The sequence below is a fragment of the Myodes glareolus genome, chromosome 7, assembly GCF_982192425.1.
Source record: "Myodes glareolus chromosome 7, mMyoGla1.1, whole genome shotgun sequence".
Taxonomy (NCBI): Eukaryota; Metazoa; Chordata; class Mammalia; order Rodentia; family Cricetidae; genus Myodes; species Myodes glareolus.
Genome location: NC_142032.1, coordinates 41,249,632 through 41,273,575, shown reverse-complemented (window position 1 = coordinate 41,273,575; position 23,944 = coordinate 41,249,632). Strand labels below are relative to the sequence as shown.

The 23,944-nt window shown below is 37.1% G+C and overlaps 1 protein-coding gene and 1 long non-coding RNA gene across 2 annotated transcripts in view; both read left to right on the top strand.

Annotated features, from left to right (window-relative positions):
* Window positions 1-18,872, top strand: part of LOC125403389 (aldehyde dehydrogenase, cytosolic 1-like) — a 32,220-nt gene extending 13,348 nt beyond the window's left edge. The window contains exons 8-13 of the mRNA XM_048438691.2: window positions 4,565-4,667; window positions 6,200-6,384; window positions 8,984-9,148; window positions 10,602-10,759; window positions 13,768-13,842; window positions 18,341-18,872. Coding sequence (XP_048294648.1) covers window positions 4,565-4,667; window positions 6,200-6,384; window positions 8,984-9,148; window positions 10,602-10,759; window positions 13,768-13,842; window positions 18,341-18,413 — 759 coding nt within the window. The 3' untranslated portion in view covers window positions 18,414-18,872. The remainder of the gene's footprint in view (window positions 1-4,564; window positions 4,668-6,199; window positions 6,385-8,983; window positions 9,149-10,601; window positions 10,760-13,767; window positions 13,843-18,340) is intronic.
* Window positions 18,873-19,523: 651 nt separating this feature from the next.
* LOC146893608 (uncharacterized) lies at window positions 19,524-23,510 on the top strand. Its single transcript, XR_015003235.2, has 2 exons — window positions 19,524-20,745; window positions 22,361-23,510. It is a non-coding gene; the product is annotated as an uncharacterized LOC146893608 (long non-coding RNA).
* Window positions 23,511-23,944: the final 434 nt, after the last annotated feature.

Sequence of the window (23,944 nt, the reverse complement as noted above, 5' to 3'; positions counted from 1 at the left end):
GTAGTGTAATCACTAGTGTCTCTTAGGAGAAATACAGCCTTTGAGGTAGTCAGATGATTAGTTAAGTGTATGGTAGGAAATATAAGTTGTGATTTGTATGAGTCAATGTAACTACTGCCTCTAGATTAAGAAAAGTCAATGGTAGAGACTCACCTCTAGCTCCTGTGTGGAACTTTGTCTACACAGTATACCCTGGGAGGGTGACACATTCCACTATCTTCCATTTTCCTGCCCGGAGAGCCTTGGTTTTCTGTGTGCCCCACTATGCCCTGAGTAGATAAAAGTTGAAGAATGGGAACCAGCCACAACCATAACAAGACTCGATAAGGGGAGAGAGGGAACTGGAGGATGAGATGTGAAACAGAATTCTGGTAGTCGAGGGAGTTGCTATTACAAACAAAAGAAGACATAGATATTTAGATATTAAGCTGTTTCTAGCAAAGCCATGCTGACATCACTATGCCAGGTTAGAATGTTATTAACTATTGACAGAAAAAATACTGCATGACGCATTGACATAGATGGGAAAGGTGAGCTTGAATATACCTTGCCAGAGTCCAACCTTAGCTTTAGTTCAGGTTCTGACAGGTAAGGGGTGTTGGTGCAAAAAAACAAAAACAAAAACAAAAACAAAACAAAAACCCTTCTGCCCACCAAGTGAATTGCACTCAAGTGGCCCCGAATAGCTCAGGCCATCTTTATTTATACTTAAATAGCATTTTTCGTATCAGGGTTACATGAACAACTTTATTATCTACTTCTATTTTTGACCTTAATAAATACATTGCAATTTAAGGAATACATTGTGATCATTATAGAAGTCCTAAATGTTTCCCTTTATGCTTCTTCAAATAAACTTTCCTACTCCCTACATAACCTTCTTCTAGACATAGAGTTCAGCATTTTTGCAGGCTTAGCTAAATATCGAATCAAACACATCTGATTCTAGCAGTACTTATGCCTGCTGGCAGCTAACTGCGGTTACAAAGTTAAAAAGTATAGATGTGGGTACAGTGCATTAAAGAGAACAATATTCAAACTCTGACAATTCTTTCATGCCTGCAAGTTATGTTTTCATATAGTTCCCTTCTCTATAAGCGGGTTCCATGTTTCAATCTCTGTGTAAAAGACAGACTTTGATAAACCACTCTTTCCCATCTCATTATACCATGCTTCTTCCACAAATCTTAGCTCCAGTATATGGTAAAGATGAATCTATCCATAACACAATTTGCATTGTAGTATTTCCTCTTGTAGCATACCAGATCCTACCAATGACTCTATACCTGGTGTCTAGGGAAAGGACTCTCAACAGTGGCACTATGTGTATTCCTGAGGCTTTTCCCCTATTTTGTGTCTGCATGCCCTGCTCTCCTTTGCAGAACTTTGAGCTGTTGTTAATGTTCCAAATATTGTTTTTCAAATGTCTCTATTGAGTCAGAAAAGTTCTCAGGATCAGGAGTTGTAGTTAGTAATCAGATAAGAGATTTGAGATGCAGCCCCCTCTTAGGCAATCCTTAGGGAAAAATATTCTAGAAAGAACAGAATTTTCAGGGGGAAATTACAGCTTTTGGATGTGTGACTGGAAAAGTAAAACTAAAAACCACCTAGAGAACCACCAAAATAACAAGAGAGAAAAGCATGCAAGCTGAATGAATTTTGCAAATTCCTTTGCTGTCCCATGGACTTCTGGTCCTTGCCAAGTAAGTGAGAGTTCATTTCCACAGGTGTTTTGCCCTGAGGCAACCTGCTGGACAGATAGCCATATGCTGATCTGAGACTAGGCTGCATGGCTCCCAACAACTTACTGCCAACACAAGAAACTGGTAGAATGGAGAAGGTGATTGGATACTTACAAAGTTCTATTCAAGGGGTAAAGAGATGGAAACTTATGTGAACATGGAACTTGTTCCAGGATTTAAGAAAGCTCATTCTATGTAGTGATTGAGAATCACTTATTATAATTGCAGTTAGCTACATAGCTAAACTTCACAGAAAATTGAAATAAGACTTTGAATTTTTATTTTCTTCATCTTTCAAATGTGTGTATATTGTACGTAATAAACAGTAAAAAAAATAGTATATGGTGTAAGTCTCTGATTGAGATTGGCTAAATCGACCACAAAGTCACAATTTCCTTCGGAAAAAATATGCAAGGGTACCAAAATATGCTGATAGCTTTAGCGATGGTGATGCAAGTAGGTAGCAAGGGAGATAGAACAGGCAGGCAGAAGGGAGCCAAGGATTTCACATCCTCTGCACTAGGGATGCAATGAGCCCAGATCCTAGGCTCACTTCTCCATGTTGCCTCTGCCAGAGGCTGATGTTCCTTGAACCTGAGAGCAGCTTTGTTGTGTGATTGTCTTAACTAGTCCTCAACTTGGTGCCATTTTGCTACTCCAGTAATGCTATCCCTATGCCCATTTATCTTCTAAAGATGAAACAATGAAATAAGGGGACTAGGGAACTTCTGACTTCAAATAAGAAGGGTGTGTCTCAGAAAAAGAGAAGAATCCTTTCCCAATATGAGATTCTTTATTTGAGAAGCACAGGGACTGTAATTCCTACTTTATTCAGTTCCACACAATAAAAGTAAGAGCTTGTAAAAGAAGATATGTAGCGCCCTGCTGAGCACTCAGGAAAATGTTTGTGAAGCATTCTTAGTTTCTGCTTTCTCCTCCCACTCATTTTGTCACATTAATTTAGGAGATGTCAACGTGCCCTCTCATCTCCTGATTGTCTTTTACATCTGCCCAGGCTTTGGCATGAATATGGGCATAAGCTCCTCTACCCTGACTCCCATTGATTCTGTGCTGCCTGGATGCCAGCATCTTTAGGTCAGAGGGAATCATGAACTAAAGCCTTCCCATCTGTGTTCTCATTGTCTAAGATGTAGTCATGGGCATGAGTGTCCTTGCCTCATAGCTAGTCTCTCACCCTTGCCTGGTTAGTCTTGAAGACTCTCTTTTTCTTTGTCAGCCACAAAAAGATCTATAACTGCTTGTGAATTAATTCTGAATAATGACGTGTTAGCAATGTGCACTAGGACACCTGAGTGAGCAAAAATAGCATTGGTCCTACTCCAGCTCATTTGCTTGTTTTTTTAAAGATACTGGCAAATATGTAAGAGGTAGCAACAGTGTCTTTCATGGTGATAACAGCAACGAGACCCATTCTAATGAAACTTTTATTACATTAATTTAAAATAGATCTTCAGCCATGAAGTAACACACAGTCATTTTGTAGAGGTGGCAAGCACTGGCTATATTTGCCCTACATGTCAATGCAACTATATGATGAACACATTTTTCCACCACAGCCTTAAGAGTTCTGTTTTGTCTTTATTGAAGGTCTCTTTAGGAAATCGGTGACACTTTACTAATTGTTCTTTGCAAAGAGATGAAATTGTAGGCTAAAAATCATTGTCTGTTTTCTGTGAAAATTCAAGGCCACTTCTTATTTGCCATCTGGATGTACATACCTAGACTTAAATAATTATCTCATTTTTTTCTGGTGAAATAGAAAGTCACTCAATAAAAGAAATGAAATACAATGGTTGCCTCAAAAATAGAAAGTAGACTATCTTAGCTTATTGTGCTCTCTCTCTCTACATATGTATGTATATATATATATGAATCAATAATAATCAAAACAGGATGCAAAAGTCAAAACAAAAAATAATCATCGATAATACACTTGACAGGGCAGAATCCACAGAAAAAAAAAACAAGATAAAACAAAAACAATGTATTTTTCTTCGAAGAAGCAACTAGAATTAAAGAAGAAATAAGAATGGTGGGATTCCAGCTAAGTGTAGTAGGAACAAAGAGCTCAGAGCCAGTTTCTTGTGAAAAGCAACGTGTTTTTGATAAGGGAAAGAGTGGTTGGGGGGAGAGAGAAAATGAGGAAAGAGAGAGAGAGAGAGAGAGAGAGAGAGAGAGAGAGAGAGAGAGGAAAGAAGGAGGAGGAAGAAGAGAGGGTAATAATGAGTAATGAGTGAGGATGCTGTGATCAATAAGTGTGGAATTTGGTAGGGACTGGGTATTTATGAGATTTACACAAATAGACATGACATCATTTGAGGTTGACTCAGAAACATCTTTATGAGCATCGTGAGACCAGGAGAAAAGAATCATTTCTTCTCATTAGAACAAGGCTCAGAGAGGATATGCGCCAAGAGCTGATCCAAGTAAAGGACCAACCTGGAGGCAATACAGACTGGGAGCATATAAGAAAAGAGGAAGAGGGTTGAGAATTAGATGATGGACAGAATACTATTTCTACTTCACAGAATTCTCTGAATGTCACTAAGATGATTAGAAGTCAATACATGAGGTGCTTAGGGGTATTTCTGATCAAATTCAGAGAGGACGTTCTGACAAAAATGAAAATAATCTTTTATCTGTCCACACATGAAGTCAGCTCCCACATCTGCCCATGAATATTTTCATCTTTTCCAAATAAAATTAATTGGTTGTGTAAATGTCCTACAAATAGAAAATATTGAAACAACCTATCCACACAAAACAAACTAACCCTCCTCTTCTATGGTGTTTGATTTCAGGTTGGCAAATTAATCAAAGAAGCTGCAGGGAAAAGCAATCTGAAGAGGGTCACCCTGGAGCTGGGGGGAAAGAGTCCTTGCATTGTGTTTGCAGATGCTGACTGTGAGTACAAGTCCCTTGCTAGTGTCTCACCTTCTTCCTCCTGATGCCTGGTGACATCACAGTCACCTGTTGTAAAAGTAAATTCAAAGTAAAAAGGAATTGACTAGAGTCTGTGGTGATTCTGCAAAGCTTTCGAACTGTTCCGATATCACACAGCTGATAAACACAGAGAAGATTTTGTCCTGGGTTGGGATAGATTGCTACTTCCCAGTGTCAATCTGAGATAGTATAAGTGGGCTACATCTAGAATATAGGATGCGGTTTTGGTAATTCCATATGTTTAATTGTATCAAGGGTACAAGATTTTTGTGATATTTGGAACCAAAAATATCCTATCCTGTTTGCCACCAAGTTCCTATTTTCTTCTGCTTTTACTCCGGACCATCATTTTGAGAGGGCCAGAAGAAAATTGAACCTGTAAAGTCATTTCTCTCTCTCTTTCAATTTTAAGTGTAGTTAAGTTTGTCATTTTAATGAGACCCTGTTAATAAAGATCCAGATAGTTATGATTTTATTGCCAGATGAAATCCTTATGTTACTTCCTAAATAGCAGCGACTTAGCTGAAATTTGTGGTCAAGAATTCCTTTAACCCATCGTTCCTCAGATCATACTTAAAATGAGGCTATAAACAAGGGCTCCATGCAATTCCTTGTCGTCACTATTGCAATCTGACCTGGAAATATTAGGACTTACTACTTGGTTAGCAAGATATCTAGTTTGTCACTCCTCCACATTCCCACTTTACTTTCAACAACTACTGTTAGCTCACATTTTCACACCCAGGTTCTACAATCATGAACTGAGCTGTCCTCATTTATAAAACTAAAGCACACACACACACACACACACACACACACACACACACTTACTTAAAAATCCACATCTTTTTGTATGGAATTAAAGATATTCTAATACAAAAGTCTAGGCACATTAGACCTTCTAATCAATAAGTTTAGTTTACTTGTGTGATTAAGGCTTTAGTTTAATTTTAGAAGTATTTTTCCTGTAGTAAGGGTGAGAGGGTGCATTGTTCTGATGGAATGAGTTTTGGTTGTCCAAATGTCATTTTTCAGAAAGACAACATTTTTTGATTGAGAAAGAATTCAGTAATGTTTGAAATTACTAAGGGCAATAGATAATTCAGTTTTCTTCTATTAGTTAATTAAAAACTGACACCTAAAAGAAATATAATTGACTAAAGAATTATAAAATGGAAGTAGCTGTAAAATTATTTACAGTGATATTTTATCTTCTAATCAAATGTATGTTCGTCAGAAGTCATAACAGACACTATCTTGTCAGAGTTCCCTTGTTGTTAATATTTCCATGGTAAATGAAAGGATCAAGAGGTCTATTGTTTCATGGCTTCCATACAGTGTAATGTGTTGGATCTATGTCTCATCAGATGATTCATCATTTTTCCTATCACCATATTGCATCTGAAACATATGTATGTGTATGTATGTGTGTGTGTGTGTGTATGTATTCTTTAGAAAATGTTCTTCCTCTCCTGTGAATGTTTCCTTTGCAGTGGACAGTGCTGTTGAGTTTGCACACCAAGGAGTGTTCTTACACCAGGGTCAGATTTGTGTAGCGGCATCCCGACTTTTTGTTGAGGAGTCAATTTACAATGAGTTTGTGAAAAGGAGTGTTGAGCGGGCTAAGAAATATGTTCTTGGAAATCCTCTGAATGTAGGAATAAATCAAGGTCCTCAGGTAAGTAAACATCAGAAAGGCAAGTATTTTGGATGTAAAACTAATTTTTTAGGTCTAATTTTCATCAAGTAATATTAACTTCTTTTTAATGTTCATTGGTAGCTGATATTATCTTGATTTGTTGATTTAATGAATCTAACATCAAACAGCAAAGATCAATTTGTTTTGTTTGGACATTTTTTTCTTTCTATCTGGAAACATTCTAGGAGCTCTGGCTGGAATTAAGCATAGAAAGGGGGGCTGATAAGATGGATCAACACAGAAAATATTTGTCACACAACCCCGAAGACCAGAGTTCTAATTCTAACACCCATATAAAAGCTGGCTAGTTAGACTGGAGCTTTGAGTTCAGTGAGAGTGCTTCCCTCAGTAGGAAAAAATGAAAACCACTGAGGAAAACAATCAGTATCAACCTTTGGCATCCACAAACAGGTACACACATGTACTTGCACCTGTACACACTTCTTCAACATGCAGGTGCACATACATGTACATGTATTTGCTCATACCTATATATATATATATATATATATATATATATATATTCATACAAACACACACATCTGCACTCTGCACTCACATAAACACACAAAAAGGGAGAAAAATTTTAAAATGCTGTTATTTCTTGCATTCTTTAATTGGTAAAATTCTTAATGCCTACATACAATGTTTTAGTTTGGAAATGTATACATACCTGTAAATTCTTCCTCATATCAATCCTTCATCCCAGTTGCCATTTTGTAAGCAGTAGAGCACTCCCCAACCCACTGCAGGGTCCTCAGTTTCTTTGATGTAACAATGTCATAATTGTTTTTGAAAGTCCTGGTATCTGAACCAAAAAACCTTCTCCTTCTATTTATCAAAACCCAAACATTCCATGGGGTCTCTGAGTTTCATTTTTGTAGTTACATCAACTGTAAATACAAATACCTTTGTCTTTCTCACCCCAATGTAAACTGTTGCTCTTGCACAACTATTGCTCATGGGCCATTGTTTAAGTACTTGGACCTTCTGAGCTCACCCCTTCTTCTGGATATCACAATAGGGACCACTGACCTTATCTGGAGACAAGTTAAATTGAAAGGGATCTACTCAAACTAGTGAGCAGAGGAAAGGATGCTACTGAGGACCCAACAGTGAACAGGAAAATCTCACAACAAGGAGTTTACTCTCCCCAAGTGCCTCACTATTAAGTTGTAACCAAACTTTATTTTTGAATTATTTAATAAATAAAACTTAAATTCAATTAAGAAAAACTTACAGTATATTGCTACCAGTTATACCCTGAGATAGGAGCCTGGTAAAGTCATAAAACCCAAAGATAACATGGTCACTGCTTCCTCTGGAAATAATTAGCTTGCAAAAAGGTCTCATAATTTTGTTCTTAGCACAAGCATACAAATAGAAAAGCTTTAGCACAAAAATAATGTGGAGTAGTGAAACCTCAAAGACATAAATAAGGTAACTGTCAAGTGAAGGAATCATTGTGTTGTTTTAATATCATTGTTTTTGTTCACGGATTATGTAAAAGTAGTTATAATTTTCATCACATTGGTAGTTTTTCAGATTTCTATTTGTGTTTCTCATAGATCTGAAAAATATATAGTTCTGAGTGGTTTTGTTGTTACTGTTCCTTATTCTAAGTATCTGTTGGTCTGTATATAGAAGCATGAAATACGTTTCATTAGATATATGAATAAAAACATAGAAGATGGTGAGAGTAGATGAATGGAAGACAGATAATTGATATACTGATGGCACCGTGGTGGATATAAGAAAAAAGAGAAGACGTGGGTATCTGTAATATATAATACTGAACGAGGGCCAATATTTTCCTTTACCAGGAGAGAAATCAATAGCCCCAAAAACTAAGTTTTAATATTCCATAACTTACCAGGGGAATACATTAGAACAGACTTAAAACATTAACTCATAAAAGTTGAAAGCACGCAATCACATCTTCTAGGTTATTAGCATAGGGCTTTGTGAGTCCATGGCTGCTTGTGGCAAGTAGTGCTGTGCAAGTAGAAAAGAAAGGCACGCTGGGAATTTGGCCAGTGCTAGGGGGAAGTTCCAGGCATCTCAATGCTTCTCTCTTTCTCTCTTTATCTTTCTTTATCCGTAACAGGAAAGAGCTTATGGAAGAGTTATTGAAAAGACACTTACCTAGTTGTTCATCCATTGCTGGTTTAGTCACAAAGTCTTTAAAAACAGAGTTTGGGGATTAATACTGTATCATAACCAAATATGTATGGAGAAGGCAAAAGCCATATATATTTGTATAGAAAAAACAATTTCTACTATTTTGGAGGTTCTTCTTTTTTATGATTACCAACTTATTGTATTTGAGTTTTTCAGCAGTTATAATAGGTGTGTTACTTATTTTATATTAAAAATTAGAGTTTATATAAGGATATTCTATTTATAAAGATTTCCTTTCTAATTCATGAGAAAAAAAAGCATACTGAAGAATTAGATGAGTATCTGTCACCTATTCTGAAACACTGGATTTCACGTGAATATCCAGGCACTTTGAAGGTCTCATTTGCAATATGTTATCTTTATTGTCACTCTTTTTTATGTGATTTGTTTCTATTAGATCGACAAAGAGCAACATGATAAAATACTTGATCTCATTGAGAGTGGCAAGAAAGAAGGAGCCAAACTGGAGTGTGGTGGTGGACGCTGGGGGAACAAAGGCTTCTTTGTTCAGCCCACAGTGTTCTCCAATGTTACCGATGAGATGCGCATTGCCAAAGAGGAGGTAATGGTCCTACCTGTTTCTATTTCCGGGCTTGTCATCTTCCTTTGTGCATAACCTGTATGTTCCCTTAAAACCCCCAGCTCCTTGAATAGCATTCCGCTGAAATGTTTGATGATAAAGTCTAAAGTAATTTGTGATCAAGACTAATTAGTGAGGAGTGCAATGGGCTACAAATAGTTAATATCAGACACAGAACAAAGTCCACATCAGCTTTTGTAGGTGCTTAATTTACAACCTTAAAGGAATGGAAAATGACCCTGTCCTTTTTAAAAATAGGAATAAATGTGGACATATTGTGCTGCATATGCCAGGAACAGAACAGCATCCACTGAATTATCTATATTATCCACATAAAAAGTCAACCAAGAGAGACAGAGTGAACTGGTCATGTAAGGGAAGTGAGGATGAGTCCTGGGGGCACATTCTAGGTAGCATCAATAATAAAGATATTACCCAGATATTCAACATATAAATAAGAGAGACTAGTTTGTGATTAAAATGGTAGATAATATACTTCACAAGTATGAGGGCTTTTAATATATGCAGAGATAAGAGCACCTCTCTGGACAATGAAAGTGTCATGTACTAGACTAAAATAGGAAGATACAGTGACTCAAAGGCACTCATTCATAATTTCAACATTCAATGCATCTATACACATGTCCCTGATATGGCAGAGGATCTGAGAGGTTAATGTTCTTTACCTCCATAATGCAAACAAATAAAGAGAAAAGGGGACTATCCAGCTTTGTGGGGAGATGAAATAACGAGAAGAAATAAAAATCAAATGTAAGAGGATCATCCAACACACTTAGGACATTTGCATCAATACAGTACTCAACTGCATTTGCATTTCTGCACTTATTGGTCAATTCTTCTTTGGTCAGATTTATTGCTCTTATGAATTTTGGTTAATATTTCTACAAAGAACAAGAAAGCAGAAAATAATCTTCATTCAAGGAAACACTTATTGTGCTTATATAGTGTGCTCGCTAGAATATCTCATTGGCAGGTTCACAGTAGAAACCTGTAGCCTTTACAGTGTCAGCTAAGTTACTGCAACTCTGAGCAAACCCTGTTTTCCTGCTCCACCTGCTTCCCATTGACAGTGTTAGCTTTGATATGCTTCCCAGACAAATGTGTTCAATCATTGACATGCTTTTCTTCCAAAGTGAATAAACAGCAGTTTGTATGAAGCCTTCTTATATTCTCATGTCATCAAATAAACACTGTCATGATGACTGGTCTGTTCCATAGAAAAACATCAAACATGATCAGAACATGTTTCCAGGTTCACATGAATTACTATCTTTTTTTATCCTTACACATAGGATAAAAAGGAGAGGCCACACTGTAGTACACGGAGAATGGCTTCTAAGAAAGCAAAGGAAGTGTATCTAAAGCATATACAGTGTGTACAGTGTTAGCCTGTGTTTGTGTCACTCTTGTGTAGATATTTGGACCAGTGCAACAAATCATGAAGTTTAAATCTATAGATGATGTGATCAAGAGAGCGAACAATACTTCCTATGGCCTGGCAGCTGGAGTCTTCACAAAAGACCTGGATAAGGCCCTCACTGTGTCTTCTGCTCTGCAGGCCGGGATAGTGTGGTAAGTGCATCTGAAGTAAGCTGTGCCCTTTTTATATTAGACAAATGGGCAGGCTGAATTGGCCTCCTCTAGACTTGAACTTTCCTAGAAATTATCTGACCTGCTAGACAGATAGTTTCTATAAATAAAAAATAAAAACAAATTATCATCTTTCAGCTTCACAAGTTACTTATGTAGAATATTGACCACTTTGTGGCTGTTTAATTTATATAATATATGTATTATTAGATAATGCCACGGCACTTGGTAGTCTGCTATATGAACAGGAAGATGAAAGTAAAATTCTATTATAACCAACTATATATTGTACCTTATATACACTAGACATTATTGCTATTACTATCATTTATTACCATATTTGAAATCAACTGAAGGAGTTACATTAGCTGAGCATATGCTCTACTTGTGAGCTCTATCCTAGTCTGCTTTATACTTTTTAATACAAGAAAAGAGCTCAGTTTCTCAATCTGGCCCTGAACTCACTCTGTGGCCCACACTGGTCTTGGACTTCTCATCCTCCTGCAAAATGCTTCTGAGAGGCTGGGATCACAGGTCTACATCCATAGACTTGGTGCTATTTAATTATTTTTAAATTAATATATGTGCATGTGTATTTTGCTTGTGTGTATGTCTGTGCATCATGTGAGTTTCTGGTTCATGCAGAAGCCAGAAGATATCTGATCTGTTGGAACCAGAGTCATAGACAGCTAGTTGTAATTCATAGGATATGGGTACTGGGGCCCAGTTCAAGTCCTCTGTAACAGCATCAAAGACTGTTAACACTGAGCCATCTCTCCAGCCCTTTCTATATCTTTTGACGTAGTCTGTTCTTTTATTTTTGTAATTTAACTTTAATACAAATTCTCAGGCTGTGCCTCTTACTCTGAGTCTTTGCCCATTATCTCCTTTCTATGGACTATTTCCTCAGCAACCTTTTCCTCATCAAGCCTCCCTTCCCTCAATCCTGGAAACAGCACAAACTATTTTCATTCTCTCACCTAGTTCAGTTAAAGAAAACTAGGCACTGATAAGCATCCTAAGGGACACAACGAGGCAGTTCTTGACCCTCTTGTTCACCTGAAATACCTTTTCCTCCTATCAAAGTGAGAGTCATCATCTAGGTACCACTGACTCAAAATTGTAATGTATTTCTTACACTCATCATTTTATCTTACTCAACAACTACTCTTTGTCATCCCAAATCTTGTCTGTGATCAAAACCGGGAGCTTGCTGAGATTTAGGAACTTACAATACAGTAAACAGAGTGAGAGCTATACTCTCTAAAACATCCTTCTCCACATGTGTCTATTTAGTGTGAGTTTAGCCAGCTTCACACTAAAATGACAAATCCAAAATACTGTGAAATATGCCAGCATAATGTTAAGACAGTTTTTAATCCTGGGTATTTCAAATTTTTTATTTTCAAATAAGGATTTTTCAACCAGTAAAGCCTATGTGCATAATCCATAGACTGAAAAAAAAACACCTCAAACTGAAACACTTCTGATTCCCTGAATTTCAGAGAAGAAATACGAAGCCTGTATCATTGAGAGCTTAAGTACATATAACATAAGGCTACAGAGATGGCTCAACAAAAAATGTACTTGGTGTGCAAGTGTAAGAAACTGACTTTGGTTCTAGCTTCCTTGTAAAAGTAAAATATAGTGGCCTCTGCTTAGAAGTTTATCACTGTGGTCTGAGACAGAAGAATTCCTGAACTTCAATGGCTAGGCAATTTAGTAAAATTGTTGTGCTTGAGAGATAAGAGAGAAATTGATAAAAATAAAAAAAAGAACAATTTACCTTTCTCTCTTCTCTGGCCTCCATGTATCTTCCCCATGTATGCACAAACGTGCGCACATGCACACACGCACACATACACACACCTATACACACACACACACACACACACACATGTATACATACACACTAATGCACACACAATTTATATAAACAACCAAATGAGGAATGTGGTTGAGAATTAGACATCTCAATCACCATGTCTCCGGGGTTTCCTCAATGAAACATTTTAAAACTGCTATAAAATCTTAATATACAATCAGCATTAAGCACAGGAACTCAAAAGCCTGATTCTTTTTCTTATCGTGCCATTTTCCTCAATATCTTAAAGGAAATTAATCAAAGTTCCATTAACTTTGATTAACTGATGATCAACACAGATTTTTCTATGATAAAAGCACTAGTAAATTCAGCATTACTAACTCATACATATTCATATTCTACACTTGCTTAAGGCTTACTGTGTCCCATGTATTTTTATAAATCAACTGTCAGAGCTCAATAGCATCTCTATAAAATATAGAACACTATTCTCTCTGCACTTGCATTAAAATAATTGTTCACAGCCTGCAGAACTCCGTTCCAATTACCCTCTCCCATCTCCTTGATTTAAAATGACCTTCTCTTTAGTCATAGTCACACTTTTTACTGTGTGTTTATTAAAAACAATTCAAAGTATTTCTAAAACTGATTACCAGCCTAATAAATGGGCCTGATTCCTGCCACCACTTCTGTTTAAGCTGTCTATTTATTAATGAATAAAACAAATGAAATAAGTATTGACACATATAATAATTGCTAAAGCAAGTTGCTTAGACTGCTAAATGTATAAACTTCAAGATTACCACAAAGCTTCATGCATACATGCCATAAAAGAACTCCATTCAATCCCAGCCTCAGACACTTCCTTTTATAGCATATTGTTCTTCCCTCTGTTGTGATTCAAACTAACAGTATGTGTGTGTGCGTCACACATGCACGCATGCAGGCACAGAAAATCATACTCATAGTAGTATCATTTATTTCTAGGTAACATATATGGATGCTTTCTGTATTCTAGATTATAGTGCTGCTTTTAATCTCAGTGATCATACTTGACCAAAACAAAGAAGTTCTTACAGAGACTTCTGAATTTTTAAATTTCCTAATTAGAAATTATGGGCTGTGTTATGTATTATCTACAGTAGCCACCTATTCTTTGTTTTAGGGTGAACTGCTATTTGGCTATGGCTGTCCAGAGTCCTTTTGGTGGATTCAAGATGTCTGGAAATGGGCGAGAACTGTAAGCTAAACTTTATATTACAATAAATACTTATTTTGTGATAAGAATTGCCACTCCCAGGAAACTGTTCTGTTTTCACTACTTTGAGGGTAAACTCCATCTGTATTTAGTATCAAATAGTTTTTTCAATGTTGTAAGTACTTCCTAAGTTCAGAAAAGCAATAGCAGATGGATTATACTTAATTATGTTCCTACTACCCTTTCAGGGCCATGGTAAGTACACTATTTTGGTAAATAAATTGTTGCCTGCTTTTAGGATTTTCTGTGGTGTACGTAAATAGAAACTATTTTCAGAAAGCAGGTAAAATGGTAAACTGGTAACATTGAGATGAATGAAAATAAATATTGAAACACTCAAGATATTTGAATATATTTTTTAAATAATTTAAAGTTGCCTATCACAAGCTGATTTGCTTCTGGTGAAGTCTACCTAATAACTATGATGCATCTGTTAAATAGAGCATTTGCTGCAAAATGTCTCCCAGAGAATTACTGAGACAACTCCCTAGAATGACTTCTTTCAAGAGTTATGAATTATTTTCAAAGGCAGGAAACCAAATTAATGAATTTGAAAACAGGGTTTCCAAAGAACCCCAAATAGTGAACTCAGATCAATTTTTATTTTTTTTTATTGTATTTGTCAAATCAGCTTAGTAAATGTTTCCCTGTACCTCCATTAAGGCTCATCTTTTCACACCAGGGATGAAGCAGACAAAGCTTAGTCTCATATTGTTTTAGGCATTGGGTGGTCTGTCATGAGAAGCAAAGCTGCTATGTGCAGGCTTACCGGAGATCATTCAGTTCTGCTTAGTCAGAATCAACATGTGATGATCAGCTAAGAAGAAATTTAAGGAGGTAGATGCTCTTGTGGTCTACATTAAAATTATTTATATAGCATTTCTGAGAAAGATGGATCAGGTCAGCCTCGGTGTGACAATACACATAGAATTCTGTGAGTGTCCAGTGTCCCAGTAACACTAAATACAATGGAAAGCAATTTAGTCAAAATTATGGACTAAGTTGTCTGCCTCTTTGATATGAACTACTTATTAAAACACTACATTTTAGAGGACTTTAGACAGCTGGGTCAAGCCATTTAATTATGTTGAAAAACATGATTTTGAAGTTTTTCCAAACATGATTTTGAGGTTAGAGCTAGTTCCAAAAGTGTTGCGGGAACTCCTTCTGCTCCTTTAGCCAATAGCCACTGAGATATCAGCCCACTGGGGCGTGGTCTCTCTCTCTTTATATTTCAGCAGCCCTCTGCTTGCTCTCTTGCTCCAGTGACTAGACTACTTTCCTGGCTGTCATGTAGGACAGTGTTGTGTAAGTTTTTTCTCCTCAAATAAATAACCCTTTGAATCCAAACTGGTGTGGGATTGTTTTGCGCATTATCTGGTGCCCAACATTTGGTTTTAGAACCATCCCACACACCTCCATTCCCCTGCTTGGTTGCCTGCCTCTGGCTCGGCTGCCTGCTGCTATCTTGGCTTGGCCAGCTCGGCTTGGATGGGGATAATAGATTGGTATTTGTGAGTTATTGTTTATAGATAATTACATTGGCATAGATTGTTGTATATGGATACGAAATTAAATTATATTAAATATTGTATACATGCATGCTTCTACCTCTGTTTAAAACATTTTTATGTATTGATATATATATAGTATTGATATATATATATTGAATATATATATATATTTACCATATTGCAGTGTACATTTCTACCCCTAATTAAGATACTCATGTATCGTTTATGTATTGATATATATATATATTTACCATATTACAATGTATACTTGTACATTGTTTACATTTGGAGGTCATTGTCCTCATTTATTGCACAGTTGTTTATTCTTGTAGTCTTTAAGTTAGATAGGTATTAAGAATTACAGATCAATAGTCATCTAAGTTTGTCATATTTATAGTTAGACTAATCAGGTTCTTTAGATGTATAGAGATTATATTCTGTATAAATAATCTTCAACCTCTTCAAAAAGCTGTAGAAAATGGCATTTAATTTGATCTTAGAGTTCTGTGGTAGTGAGACCCAATCACTCCTGGCAACACTGATCTATTCCCGAGAGGCTGTTGAGCACCAAAGGCATTCTACTTGGAGCTTGTATTCTTGGTAAAACCGGCTTTGGGGCAAGGAACTGTCTATACCTCAACTACTGACAAAATACATAGTATCCAAAAATGGATAAACAAAACTGTCAAATCTTGCCAAGACAGGGTAAGACGGTTTTAAAAAATTTCTTGCCTGTTCAAGATAATCTGTCAGTTATTCTAGGCCTTAGCCTAGAATAGTTGGTTGCTTTAATGCTGCAAATGTGACTTTGGGTGATTTCCCAGGTAGCCAGTTGTCTCCGTAATTTGTTGCATGTTTTGGAAGTTGTTTGACTTCATAATTACTCAGGTAACATTATTTCCTTTCTCAGATCTTAGATGGGGTTAAAGACTATATAAATGTAGTTACTTTATTCTCATGACTTGGCCAAGTTATTTATTATACTAGACTTAAGCTGGTTAGAATATGATATTTGTTCTTATTGTATATAATTTTGTAGTAGGTTTAGAACTCTCTTACTTAAACAAAAGGGGGGAGGCTCTGTGGGAGCTTCTTCCGCTCCTTCAGCCAATAACTGCTGAGATACCAGCCCACTGGGATATGGTCTCTCTCTCTTTAAAAAGCAGCAGCAGCTCTCTTGCTCCAGTGACTAGACTCCTTTCCTGGCTGTCATATAGGGTGGAGTTCTGTAAGTTTTTTCCCCTCAAATAAATAACCCTTTGAATCCAAACTGGTGTGGAATTGTTTCATGCATTACAAAAGTTTAAATTATCCAAAGAATCTACCAACATATGGCATTATTGATAGCTCAGGAGAATAAGACATTGTCTATATACAAAACTGAATCTTGAGCACAGTAGGTAGAGAAGTAACCAGCTCCTTTACAAACCTGTGTGTGTATAGGTTTGATGATCCTAGGAATAGTCCTATATACTTGCATTGTGATCTTATCCAAACAATGGAGATCACAACTGAGTGTAGTCCTTGTAAATTAAATCATCCATCAGGTAAAAAGAAATTATGATTTCTGGTGTAGGAGTGTCTTCTGTCTATGTGTTACTTTCATTGGTTAAGTAAAGAGATTCCTTGGCCTTTTGATAGGAGAGAAGCTTAGATAGGTGGAGTAGACCGAAAAAAATGCTGGGAGAAAGAAGCAGAGTCAGGCCGACACCATGGCTCTCTTCTCTGAGATGGACGTAGGTTAGAATCTTCCGGGTAAGCCACGACCTCATGGTGATACACAGATTATTAAAAATGGGTTAATCAAGATGTGAGAGTTAGCCAAAAAGAGGCTAGATATAATGGGCCAGTCAGTGTTTAAATGAATACAGTTTCCATATAATTATTTCGGGGATTAGCCAGGAGGCCGGGAACTAGGCGATAGGCGGCCCACTCGCCACTCGTCTTTGCAACAGTTTCCAAAGTTGGCCTCAGGCAGAACCCTAATAAGTTACTGTGGCATCTACACATGGACTCAACTTAGCTTCTGATCACTTGAGATTGACTTGAAAATTTTGAAGTGTATTGTTAACATTGAATAACTGAGAAAACCAACATCTGATAAAGTCTGAAAAGCCTGCATCAAGCCAATCTTTAGGTTTTTTTTTCTCCTTAAAAGGAAATACAAGTATTCTAAAAACAAAATAAAAGAAAACTAAAAGAAACAAAGAAACAAAAATCTGACCTATGAAGATTAGGGGTTGTTTGGCCCAAATTAAAAAGTTCTTGTTAAAACTACAGCTTCAGAAGAACAGAACCCTGAAAGGAGGAGGATCTGGGTCATCTACTACCTGCTCACCCTTCTGTGACAATGCAGATTGTGAATGCAGGCTCAAGTGAAGCAATGTGAACTTCTCCTTATTCATTAGTCCAATAAAATATAATCAGATGAATTATATATTAGTTAGTTATATGGTCAAATAAAGTAATGTACACAGTGTATTTCTTCTCTGAGAATAAGCCAAGCACATAATTATTTCAAATAAAAGACATGTTTAAGAATTTTTTCTCCATTGGAGAATTTATGTTTGGTCAAGTGAAGCTGGTGGTTTATTGTTTCTCTTCAGTCACCGTACAGTGCAATATGAACTCCTCCTCCTTGTTTGTTGGTCCAATAAAATATAATCAGATTGAATTATGTAGTAGTTAGCCATATGGCCAAATAATGTAATGTAAACAATGGATATCTTCTCTGGAAATAAGCCGAGAAAATAATTATTTAAAATAAATGACATGTTTAAGAGTGTTTTTCTCCATTGGATAATTCATGTTTGGTTATAAAGCTTATGGTCAGCTAGCAACTATATGAACTACTCTGTATTCAGTAAATATTATCATTGTCTCTACTCAGATAAGCAAAAAAAACCTTGTAGCAAATTGTTTTCAGTGTGCAATCAGGTTTATATGCAATATTCTTTCCTCTCTAGGGGTGAGCAAGGCATGTATGAATACACTGAGCTCAAGACAGTCGCAATGAAAATATCTCAGAAGAACTCATAAAGAAGCCAGCAGAGTGAGGAGAAACCTTTCAGCAATTGGACATCTCCTGTAGTCACCAATACAGTGACTCTTTCTTTATTAACTTTTTTAACATAAGTGATTCATTAGTATTAATGTCACACATAGAAAACATGTAGCTTGATCTGAAAGAATCACTTGCCTCCTAATGTGACACCAATTCCTAGTCCATATGAAAAGGATTGATTTAGGTACATGCTCCTTGTGACTCTGTCATGATCAGGTGCTTTCCACTGTTGATACTTGTCTAGAATATTTACTTGGTAAGGGGGACCAGTAGTGATTTAGGTTCTGTCCCTCAGTGACCCTTTGTATGCCTATTGACTACAGAGTAAGTTGCTCTGATTCCTATGGTTATCCCCTCTGAGTGCTGTGAAATGTTTTCTAGAATGCCTAGCTGGAATTAAAAATGTGAAGCTGAATAAAGGCAATCTCACATGACTTCTGTTCAACTTGAGTTGTTAAAATAAATGTTTATTCTTTGAAAATTTCATATATATGTACAGTATGTAAGGATCATATTCAAACCGTCTCTCGCCTATGGCTCCCAGATCTGCATCCATGTACATCCTCCTCCCAATTCCATACACTTTTACATTTATCATCCCTCACTGAATCCAGTTAATGCTGCCCACATTCACATGAGTGGCGCCATTCACTGGGGACAGTCAATATACCAGGAGCCAATCTACCTCTGAAGAAAACTGACTTCCCTTCTACCAGCAGGCACCAACTGCTAATAGCTCCTCTTACATAGGTGACTTTTGTGCTCCTGCATTCATGCTGGAATGTTGGCTGCCTTTTTCTTGTGCAGGTCTTATGTAAGTGAGCGTGTTCTTTTTCACCTATCCCCATCACATAATTTTTGATCAAGTCTGTCCTCAACAAAATGGAGATGCTCTGCTAGGAAATAATTTACCATCAAAAATAGAGCAGTGCATTCATGCATGTTTCTTCTGCATGAAAACCAGTTCCTTGGATGCAAAGGTCATAAGCACAGAATCTACTAATGTGATCTGTGAACACTCCAAACTCTTTATCCAAAGAAGTTGGTTTCCAGAGTTCAAAGCCTTGGAAGGGCTCTGGTAAGTGCATTTTGCTTTAACATTCTGCTGTTGTTTCAGTTATGAACTGAGCTCTGCAATTTAATTTCTGCAAAGTATAAACACCTAAGAAACACTTTGCTGATGCACAAACTTGTTTGAGTATTCAGTGTTCTGTCAGACTCATTTCTGCACCTCAGAACTGTGAATTCTTCATTCCTTGCTTCTTGACTAAATTACACCAGTAGAGGAACTGAAATAGACAGCATGGGCCTAACTTCTCTCAATTACTCTTTGAATCAGTTCAAAGCTGATCCTAGTTGAAATGTTTATCAATGTGCCTCCATATTTGGACTGTCTTTGATCATATGAGTAGAAAATTTATCTTGGGCAGCATGTAGAAAAAGGATACTGAAGGCCACCCTTATAAAGGACAAAACAAAATTTTCATAAAAATGTTTAAAGCAATAAGGATAATTTCAAGTCTGGTGTTTGGGTTTTAATTAAATATTTAAAAGAGGAAAGTAAAATAAATTTATGACCATTTAAATATTTGGGATAGGTTAACTTAAATACATATTTGATTTAAGTCTTGTAATACAATAAACATATTTAGGGCAATTGTGATTTTCAATATTTATATGAATATTAAATAACAAAAAGCTTGAGAAAAATAACAAGTTTAAGAAAGAAAGTGTAAAGAATGCCTCATGGAACTGAAGACTTTATCCATGCCTATGTATCTGTAAAAAGCCACACACAGAGATGATGACATAGTTTTCTTTGGGGTGAGAAAAAGACTTTAAGAGAAGTTTGAGCGCCACCTTGTGGTAACATATTTGAGACACAGGCTAAAGTCCCAATCCTAGACAGAGAATGAAGCCTGTGAACCAGGACAGAAATTACATTAAACAACAACAACAAAAATAAATAAATAAATAAAAATAAAACAGCTTTGACAAATGCCCCAAAGCAGATTGTTTATCGACAGAGTTTCTGTTATTAGAAATATTGGAACCTACATTGTACAGCATCTTCCCAATTGTCTGAATGCTTTCATATGTATTAATTAACATTTAAGTATTATAGTTTCTGTATGTGTGTGTGTGTGCTTGCACACACATGCACATCTGTGTTTCTTCTTGCCTTATGCCTTTTTTGAAACAGTGTCTCTCAGCCAGGCTACCTGGCGCATGAACTTTGGGTATTCTTCTGTCTCCACAGTTCATCTTGCTAATAGAAACACTGGGCTCACAGACACATGTTACAGGGTAAGTTTTACATGGTTTCTGATGATCCAAACTCAGGTCCTCATGCTTGTGTGGGAAGCCCTTTGCTTTCCATCTCCTCAGCCCCCAGTATGTAATATTTTAATATGTGATGTAATAATAAAGGTTTCAGATTCTCTTTAAACTTAGATCTGGAAGTTCTTTGTGCATAATAGCTATCAGGAACTATCACTTAATGCACTGTAAATGGTGTGCAAGGAGATAAACTGTAGTAATATGTTATTTCTATTTTGATAAATAAATCTTGCCTGGAGAACAAAGGCAAAGCTAAATCCACTAAAGGTCAGGTATTGGTTTCACACATTTTTAATCCCAGGATTTGAGACACAGAGTCAAATGGATCTCTGAATTCAAGGTCACCCTGGGATATACAGATCAATGGAGAAACAAATTCAGGTGGGTGGTGGTTCACACCTTTAATCCCAGTAATAGGGAGTCACACACCTTTAATCCCAGCACTAGAGGGAATATGAAGTGAGAGAAGATACAGGCTTAGGTTGTTTAGTTTTCTGTCACCCAGCATTGGTAGAGAAAAAGCTTCTCTTGTTGCTTGGCTTCTTTGCTTTTCTGGTTTTCGGGTTGACCCCCAATTTCTGTCTTTCGGTTTTTAATATTCGTGTTAAAGTTGTTGGCCAAAGGGTCTCCTAGATTCCCCCCAAACACCATAGACTCTCAGTAATGCTATTACTGACCCTCCACAACCTGACAGTAAGGACCTATTGCTAAAGACACCATTTACTTACGTCATCAAACATAGAAAAATTGAGCTGGTGGTTAACTAGGAGTTTCACCCTACTGATTAGTGTTCACAGTGTTGGGAGGTACTACCAAAGGATCATCACTCTCACACAGTTGTGAATCCTGGGATCTACAACAGAGACCTGTCTGCAAGATACACAGGTGCAATTGTGATCAGTTTTTTTGTTGGATTAAAGGCCACTCCATGAGATTGAACAGATACTTGACATTGATAAATTGGCCAGGGGAAAATCTACTACTATCATTTTGCTAAATGAATATAGCTGTTGGAGTACCCTGTGCTTAAAGGTGTAGTCTACCATATCCGGACAGCTCCTTGAGCTTAGTGAAAAATGGAGGACTCCCTTTCCAGGAGAGCTTCTCACTACCTGGATAGTGTCTTTGGGCCTGGAGACCTGACCTTATCTGGAAGCTGTCCTTAAGCCTGGATGCCTGACCTATCTCAAGCAGGACCTTTGACACAAATCCCCACAGATGCTCTCCCATATGATAATTAGGTTTTGTGCTCCCAGCTGTATGATAGGATTATGCTGCCAAATGCAAATTAGGTGATGCTCTTGGTGCTCTTCCCATCCTATATATTTCTCCTCACTCTGGAATATAGTTGAGCTATAACACTGAAGCAGTTTGCCTGAAGGCAACTTCCACTCATGCTCACAATCATCTGAACCCTATTCCCTGATTCTGCTCCCTCCTCCTGCACAGGGCAATGACCAGTGATCCCTGAGGAGTAAAGAGACCCACATATAGCAATAAAATGACTCCTATTGATATATTGTTATTCCCAAAGGACAGTTCATCACTCCAGACTCATCAGAGAAACTTTTTCTTGCAATAGGTGGTAATTAACACAAAGACCCACAGTTGAACAAGGACAGAGAATGAGAGACTTTGGAGCACTCCACCCTAAACAGGATGTCTTCATCAAGGCCTTCTCCTCAGGGCTCAGAGTTCTGTATGGAAGAGGAAGAGAAAAGAGGCAGAAGTGATGGGTGACTGCAAGGAGAGAGTGTCTTCCAGTTGTAACAGGTCTGATACACACATGGATTCATGGAGACTGTGATAGAAAACATAAGACCTATACAAAGCCTGCTAAATAAAATCCCGGTACTGCGAATTGGAGATAGACACAAAGCCATAACCCCACCCAGAAGCTATTTGAAACAGCTGTTGCGCAAATCAGTTTTCTTTAATGGAGCTTCCCTGGGTATATGAACTACCCACCAAGGCAGTGCCCATGCCCAGGAGTAGTTGGTCAACCCAAAACGGACTCCATGCTTTTTCTTCTTCTTCTTTTTTTTTTTTGCTTTGGTATTGTATTTTGTTTTATTGTTTGTTTGATTAATTGATTCACTGATTTTTTTGGGGGGTTGGATTTGTTTGTTTTAAGAGAAACAATATGATGTTAGGTTTGGAAAGATTGTGATCAATTAAGTTTTCAAAAGATTAAAAACTACAAAAATATTAAAAATAAATAATGAATTAAAAAGAACCTCTTTTCTGCTCTCTCACTTTCCATCTGGTCACCTTCCCACTCTATGCTGCTGTGCTTTGTTTGGATTAGACAGGGTTAGGAGGAGAGTACTACACAGTATAGACTACATTTTTATCAGTGTGTACAAAAACACAAAATAGTGCAGTTTCTGTGACATTTCCACACATGTATGTAATGCACTTTCATCACATTCACCCCTTGTTACCCTCTAGTGTCTTCTTCCATTTCCTTGACCCTCATCCTATTCCAAAATATAAAGCTTCTACTTTCATATCTTCTGCCCTAGTTGTAAGCAGTAATGGACAATACCCATCTTTCAGAGTCTGACTTGCTTCGATAACATTATCATAATCATCTTTGGTTTCATATACTTTACTGAAAGTAACATGACTTCTTTAGAAATCAATGAAACTTCATAGTGTGTGTAGGCATGTGTGCATATAAACATAGATACATCTGTTAATAGTGTCACAATAAACACAGATGAACAAGTGACTGTTTTATATACTGATTTAGGTATGTCTAAAAATAGTATAGCTGGATCACATGGTAGTTCTATTTAGTTTGTTGAGAAATTTCTGTTGGGTAGTCATTTCCTCTGACTTAAAACATTCACTTCCAGAGGGAAGAGAGAGTCCCATAAGGCTCAGGGGCCAAGAATATCTCAAGATGCTCAAGGCTCCTGCCTGAGATTGTCAAAGCAGCAAATACCTGCTGGGCTAAGGAGACTTTGCTATGAGCTTCCAGCAAGTGGCCCAAAGAGCTCTGTGGATGCAGCTTCTGCGAGTCATCACCCATGCTTGGGTGGGTCTTAAGTGATGCAGCTGTCTTTAAGTCATCCATGCTCACATAAATAAGTCATCATCTGTGCTCTTATAAACAATTCCAATAAACTCACTAGGTCACTAGACTAGACTTGTGTAGAAT